The sequence below is a fragment of the Haliotis rufescens genome, unplaced genomic scaffold (genome assembly GCF_023055435.1).
Source record: "Haliotis rufescens isolate VD_foot unplaced genomic scaffold, xgHalRufe1.0.p SCAF_13, whole genome shotgun sequence".
Lineage (NCBI taxonomy): Eukaryota > Metazoa > Mollusca > Gastropoda > Lepetellida > Haliotidae > Haliotis > Haliotis rufescens.
This window is the reverse complement of record NW_025963813.1, coordinates 3,220,507-3,228,414: the sequence shown is the minus strand read 5'-3', so window position 1 is coordinate 3,228,414 and position 7,908 is coordinate 3,220,507. Positions and strand designations below refer to the sequence as shown.

The window sequence follows — 7,908 nt, the reverse complement described above, 5'->3', positions numbered from 1 at the left end:
CACATATAAATATGTTTTAAACAAATACCATACGGAGTCCAAGCAAACTAAAAGCCACGAAAACAAGAGCCTTTATCATACCTCCATGTCAGAATGATGAGATCTGATTGGTCCACGTGATCTTGATAAAATATTCTGCATCCCGCCTTGGAGGGGAATGAATTTCTCAGAGGGTCATAAATCCCTTATACCCGCCACGAGCAAGTCAGGCTGCACGTGGATTTCTGAGATGCAGAATAAATCCCTTATACCCCACGTTTTTTACGAGTCAATGAAAGTCACGTGACATAGCGCATGTTAAACTCAGCTCAAACTCAGCTCAAACTCACTCACTCACTCTCACTCACTCACTCGTCCACTCACTCACTCACTGTTTGAGCAACCCAAGAAGGTTACAAACGTTACAAGGCTTAGCAGTCGCCAAAACCCTGCTATAATACCCGTGTCAAGTCCATCACCACCAAAAAACCATTTCTTGTTTGTTTCATTTTTAGCCACCATAAAACATGGGTGTATACTTTCTTTTGCCCGACAGTTGTCTTGAAATGACATAAAATGGAACGTACATGTTCAGCCAATCAAATGCCACGGAATCACTTGCAATTTATTCAATCCAAATTACCTCACTTTGCAAAACATATCTGACGAAAAACGCAGAGACTTAAACTAGCCTCCTGAAGTCCTTGATGGTCCTCTCGACAGTTATGTGACCCGTGAAGATCCGGGCTGGAACAGGTCTTCAGCAACCCATGCTTGCCGTCAAAGGAAGATCCCACCCGGGATCGGGTGATCAGGCTCGCTGACTCTTGATTGATGCATGTCATCGTATCCAAATTGCATGATAGATGCTCATGATGTCAATCACTGGATTGTCTGGCCCAGACTCGATTATTTACAGACCGCCGTCATATAGCTGGAATATTGCTGGGAGCGGCGTTAAACAACAAACAAACACACAACAGTGATGTACATTGCTACAATAACACGTTTATTCGTGTTGTAAAGTATAAGGACAAGTTAAGGTCAAAAGACTCATTTTTGGCCCAAAGGGTTTTATATTTAAGGAATGGGCGAAACTTTTGAATACCGTCATGGAAGGTCCCATATGTTTATATGAATAAGAATTATACATTGTTTACGTCAATATGTGCAGGTTTTGGATGTTTAACTTCACTCAATGTACAGGTTTATTGTCCAAAAGGCTGACTTTCTAGCTTTTCGGGAAGCGTTGATTTATTATACTTGAACATGAGCACGTATCTAGCTTTCTTAGGTGATTCAGATAAGCACAGTCCACATGTATGGTAAAACTTCATTTGGGGTTAAGGTGTAGCTCAAGGCACACACGTATTTATTACATGTATGTACTTATATAATTGTTTTACTCATTTTATTTGTACAAGACCGCCTCCGTGGTCCAGTGGCAGAGCGTCCACCCGGTGAGCGGAAGGACGTGGGTTTCGATACCCGGCCTCGCCATACCAAAAGACGTTAAACGTAGGTACATGTTGTTACCCTGCCTGGGCTTCGGCATTGAGGGGCTAAAACAAGGTCTGGTCGCTCGGAGTATACTTTGTCTGAGAAGGGTATTCATGTTAAACTGCCGCATTCTATCTCAGTGGGTTAGCAATATAAACACGGCATCAGTCCGGACTAGTACAAGCAGCCACACAAACAAACACTCGTGTGTACGTGCAGTGCAGTTACTTGTGAGGCGACGTCAAACCCTATTTCACCTCACCTCAGATGTTCAAAACTTGTAAGTGTGAGGAAGAAATTCAGCTAGTTGTCAGCCATTCAACATATTATTTTCATACTCATATTTCAGAACGGTCCGTTACTTTAAAATTTGACAATTCCAGTAGTCAAAAAGTGGCCTCAGTCCTTTCCCATTGAGCTTCAGCGACTGAAGTGGGCGTGGTTTTCTGTGACCCTTGAACTAGGAAGTATATCCACCGGAAGTGATGTCCTTGACAACCAAGGGCGCGCGCTATTTGGAAACACGTCTGTCAAGACACTCGCATGGGATTTCGGGGATTTCTTATGTAAACTTCAGTTACAAGAACCTGATAGTTGTGAAAAGTAAGTTAACCCTTCCCCATGTGAAAGTATGGGCCGAAAGTATTATGTTGACAGCGCCTTGTGTAGTTTAAAACCATTTTGTCTGTGTCTCGTGGTCAGCTGGTGACAGTGCCAACTGGGCCAAGTAGAGCCATTGTTTACCATTGGGTTGTTCAATCATCGTTGAAAGATGTGGTCGAGAATCCGATAATCACCTAAGCATGGTGATGGCATACTCTTAGTTAAAGTACTGGATCCAATACCAGGTTTTAACCAACAGCCAGGCCTAGTAAATACGTATTGTCATCGTGATACAGGGTTTCACCAACAGCCAGGCCTAGTAAATACGTATTGTCATCGTGATACAGGGTTTCACCAACAGCCAGGACTAGTAAATACGTATTGTCATCGTGATACAGGGTTTCACCAACAGCCAGGCCTAGTAAATACGTATTGTCATCGTGATACAGGTTTTAACCAACAGCCAGGCCTAGTAAATACGTATTGTCATCGTGATACAGGGTTTCACCAACAGCCAGGCCTAGTAAATACGTATTGTCATCGTGATACAGGTTTTAACCAACAGCCAGGACTAGTAAATACGTATTGTCATCGTGATACAGGGTTTCACCAACAGCCAGTCCTAGTAAATACTTATTGTCATCGTGATACAGGGTTTCACCAACAGCCAGGCCTAGTAAATACGTATTGTCATCGTGATACAGGGTTTCACCAACAGCCAGGACTAGTAAATACGTATTGTCATCGTGATACAGGGTTTCACCAACAGCCAGGCCTAGTAAATACGTATTGTCATCGTGATACAGGTTTTAACCAACAGCCAGGACTAGTAAATACGTATTGTCATCGTGATACAGGGTTTCACCAACAGCCAGGACTAGTAAATACGTATTGTCATCGTGATACAGGGTTTCACCAACAGCCAGGCCTAGTAAATACGTATTGTCATCGTGATACAGGTTTTAACCAACAGCCAGGACTAGTAAATATGTATTGTCATCGTGATACAGGGTTTCACCAACAGCCAGGACTAGTAAATACGTATTGTCATCGTGATACAGGGTTTCACCAACAGCCAGGCCTAGTAAATACGTATTGTCATCGTGATACAGGTTTTAACCAACAGCCAGGACTAGTAAATACGTATTGTCATCGTGATACAGGGTTTCACCAACAGCCAGGCCTAGTAAATACGTATTGTCATCGTGATACAGGGTTTCACCAACAGCCAGGCCTAGTAAATACGTATTGTCATCGTGATACAGGTTTTAACCAACAGCCAGGACTAGTAAATACGTATTGTCATCGTGATACAGGGTTTCACCAACAGCCAGGCCTAGTAAATACGTATTGTCATCGTGATACAGGGTTTCACCAACAGCCAGGCCTAGTAAATACGTATTGTCATCGTGATACAGGGTTTCACCAACAGCCAGGCCTAGTAAATACGTATTGTCATCGTGATACAGGTTTTAACCAACAGCCAGGACTAGTAAATACGTATTGTCATCGTGATACAGGGTTTCACCAACAGCCAGGCCTAGTAAATACGTATTGTCATCGTGATACAGGTTTTAACCAACAGCCAGGACTAGTAAATACGTATTGTCATCGTGATACAGGGTTTCACCAACAGCCAGGCCTAGTAAATACGTATTGTCATCGTGATACAGGGTTTCACTAACAGCCAGGCCTAGTAAATACGTATTGTCATCGTGATACAGGGTTTCACCAAACATGAAAACTGGGAGTCATCATATGACTCACGGGAAGACATATTCTTTTTAGAGCCAGTTTTCCACTGCATTTCAAACTTTTGTCTGCAAGATATTGATAACATAAATAAAAGAGCTACTGAGCAGCTTGTTGATTAAAAACAAGTGATAATGTAGAGACAGTTCATCTTTGATAGTTCCTTGAAGGAAACTGTAGGCCTACTGACTGATAAAATATGCTGCCTAAAATATGACTTAGTAGAAGTAGCCTAGCCCAAATTTGGCTTGGAAATTGGGTCAGATACCCAGGATTTGCCAAATAATATTATAAACCTTGTTGTGATGTGAGTAAGGCCCTTTTGCCAGTTGTACCATTTAATAATTTGTACAGAATGAACACCTCCTTCAACCATTGTTAACCATTTTACCCAAGCTCCTTCTTTCTTTTGATGTTATAAATCATGGGAATTTTCATTACAGATCACAATGCGTCGCTCAAAACTACCGCCGCGAAGTTTATATCCTTTGAAGAGCACAAGTCCATCTCTGGACACTGAGAAGAGAGATGACAAATTTCATCAATCACAGCTTCCACCAATCAAAGACAATTCTTTTCTGTTTGCTCCACCTCTTGGCAGACCAGAGTGTCCTCAATATGGACGCCGAGCACACAGGCTTGCAAATGGGAGAACTGATCCTCTAGGTGATCTCTCGAGTTATTAATATTAGATTTAAGTTTTCATCATTCTTTACAACCCAAATAATGTAATTTAAATTTCAAAGTTCACAAAGTACAAGCGTCAATGATATTTATCTTCAGCTTTTCTCTTCCACCAAATGACAGGACCAACCTTCTTTTTTTCAGCTTCAGCTATTCTTGTAATTAAAACAATGTGCCTAAATAAATATTTTTTAAAAACAATCTGCAATGTATTGTTGTGGCTGACAATTTTATTATTTTTCGACAGTCTGAAGCATAATTTTGTTTTTGTTTGCTGCATTTCGGGAGACAATTTCTTTTCTTTTTTTCAAAATTTATTTTATATCTATCCTGGTCATTTGTTTCATAAAAAGCAATATTTCTTACAGTCAATGACTTCAGCCACTGTCCAAAGGTCATTTCTAGTCAAATCTCTTTCGGTCAAGAAAGCATGTCTCATAACGTCCATATATTTGCACTAAAATCTACTGGTAATGATGTCAGTTGACAAGTTTTGGCAAGTAGATACAATTCATGTGGCACAGACTGTACGTTTACTCAAGATTGTTTCTTGACATCATGGTGATGCAAATATGTTGTTGTTTGTTTTTATAACAGGCCTTCATCCCAGCAAGTATCAGAGCCAAGCCATGGCATCAGCTGCACCCAGCCTCACATCACAGACTCCCACCCCCTGGGGAACTGACGAGCCATTCCGCTGCTGCAAGGATTTCCTGGAACAGAAATCATCTACAAATGTCCGAGCAAAAATCCAACTGCCGGACATTCTGGACACCAGGTGCCAGATGACCGGCGGCCACCTACGCATCCGGCCAGCCAATACGGATCTGCTGATCCTCAGTAAGTATGGATGTGTAATATGACATGGTGGATAGGGGATGGATACGTATTGCCCCTGTGGTGAACTGGGGCGGGATGGGTTCTCACTACTCTGTCTTCAGTCATAATTGGTTGGAATCCCAAGCAGCCTGTGCTGGTTGTAAGTGGCGACTAAATCGATCTGCTGGTCAGGTTTGGTGACTTGGTTGATGGCGTGTCAATATACCCTGATGGATTGTTGCTCATATCAATCACTGGATTGTCTGGTCCAGAGTTTTGCAGGATACTTTCACACAGAGACACACACACACACAGTCACACACACACACACACACACAGTCATACACATGATTTGTATAATGGAAGATTTGCATTAGGTATTTTATTTTTGAATAAAATAAATAAAATATGTCACAAACATAAGTCCAATATACAATTTTATTAACCAGATAGTATAATAATGGGATCAGATTGGGTACTTCAGTTCGGATTGGTTTACTGGTATTTCTGCTGTTAGGTGCTCGCGATGATCAGCGGATAATGTTTTTTGAGGTGAGGGGAAAAACATTGTGTCAGTGTAAAACTTCAGTTTATTAAATATGTAAGTAAATTTTGGGAGCCATGCGTTATCACACGCTATAAGCTCTGATTCTCTGATTCTCAGTTCTGTAGTTGTGACATTTTACTGAATTAATAAGCTTGATTTTGGGCAAGTACATTTTAAAATAGGACAAGTAAAAATGTTGTTCATACTTGCCCTTGGTCTAGTAACATTTTTCAAAAAAATTTCAACCCCTGTCCAAGAAATAAAAGTTCATGAAAATAGTGAAATACACAGGTCTGAATGCAGTGAACTTGCAGAATTAATTCTTCACAGTGACCACAGGAATAGTCACTCATGAGGTTACAATCACAACAGGAGCGGTGGTGTAGCCCTCACGGTTCAAGCGTTTGCTTGTCATACCTAAGACCCTGTTTCGATTCCCCACATGGCTACAATCTGTGAAGCCCATTTCTGGTGTCCCCAGATGGAATATTGCTAACAGTCACTCACTCACTCACTCACTCACTCACTCACTCCATTGTCTATTTCTAATCACCTGTCAGCGCCAATTATCTGCTGGCTTCCTTTGTTAAGGTTCCACCTTTTGTTATCTTATTACTTTTGTTGTTCTTACATGTACATATATATGCTCTCTGCCACATGGCATTCATTCACCTGATGAAGGAGTAAGCATATATACTCTGAAACGTTGTGTTCCTCATAATAAAGAAGTTGATATCCAGAAATTCTCACCCTCTGTATGAAAATATACAGACAAAAATACAACATTCTCAAGCCACTCCTGCAGGAGTTAAGAGAGACAATCAGATATATACATATAAATATGATATAGATAATATATTAAATACATATGAAGCTTAAGAAATTGGCACTAGTCCTGTAGTCCTTGACAAACTGTCCAATAGTAAAGGTATCATAAGGACTAGTAGAAATTTGCCATTTTTAGGAGTTTTGCTTTATGTTATCATTGTAAGGACTAGTGGACTGAAACTGCCTATGTACACATAACTTATACAGGTAGAAGACTGAGGTTGTGACACGATAATATGAAGCAGATGACAAATTAAGCATTGACTATCAGATTATCCCTATCAAAAGTTGAGTAGATAAAAGTTGACAGTTTTAGTTTGGTTGAGTTCATGTGGTGTACCTTTGTCCTATAACCTAGATGAGATCGAGTACAACTATGAGCCTGCTGTTGTCCCACGCAAGATCTCACCAGAGTTTTCCGCAATCAATGGACGAAGACTGCGAATCAAGTCCCCAAGGATCCGCACACAGCTCAGCCGAGCAAACTCGTACCATACCGATGTGGACTCCCAGAATATCCACAGTGGCAACCAATCGAAGGCCACACGATCGGGAACTACAAACTTGCCTCATCTGGACCTGCTGCTGAAGAAGAGGCATCTCTCGTAATAACTTCTACAACTAAATTTGCAGCACTGGAGGGGGAGGGGCTTAGGTTATGTGGGCGGGGCTTAGGTATATGTTGGTCTATAGTTATTTGGCTGGGATTAGGGTTACATGTTTTTATTAGGGTTAATCCGATTAGGATAAACTGGGTGGAGAAAAGGATTATGTGGGTGGGGATAAGGATTATGTGGATGGGGATAAGGATTACATAGGTGGGGATTAGGAAGAAAGGGGATAAGTTGGTTTGACATAAGATTAGGTAAAATGTGTTTTCAAAAGGATTAGTAGATTGATTTTGGGAAAATGAAATGTAATCATATTGTAGAAATTAACTGAGTTATTATCCCTTTTGATGATTTATTATGAATGCATTTACATTAATTATTATCATTGAGCTCGGGCACAACACTGGGAAGTATAGGTCATTGAAATGATGTCTGTGCAATGCCAATTAGTGTTTATATATATGATATTATACCCCAGAGTTATAAATGCAATATTTGTTGTTATACATGCATTCAGATGTACTTTTGTTATTCACATGGAATTCTTTTGAACAATTTATATTTTTCTTTGAAAGTGGGTCATTT

The 7,908-nt window shown here is 40.6% G+C and overlaps 1 protein-coding gene across 1 annotated transcript; it reads left to right on the top strand.

Annotated features, from left to right (window-relative positions):
* Positions 1 to 1,972: 1,972 nt before the first annotated feature.
* On the top strand, positions 1,973 to 7,347 carry LOC124116903. Its single transcript, XM_046478509.1, has 4 exons — positions 1,973 to 2,082; positions 4,278 to 4,500; positions 5,116 to 5,358; positions 7,071 to 7,347. Exons 2-4 carry the CDS (start codon positions 4,284 to 4,286, stop codon positions 7,319 to 7,321), a joined length of 711 nt encoding a protein of 236 aa, XP_046334465.1. The 5' UTR covers positions 1,973 to 2,082; positions 4,278 to 4,283; the 3' UTR covers positions 7,322 to 7,347.
* The last annotated feature ends 561 nt before the right edge of the window (positions 7,348 to 7,908 follow it).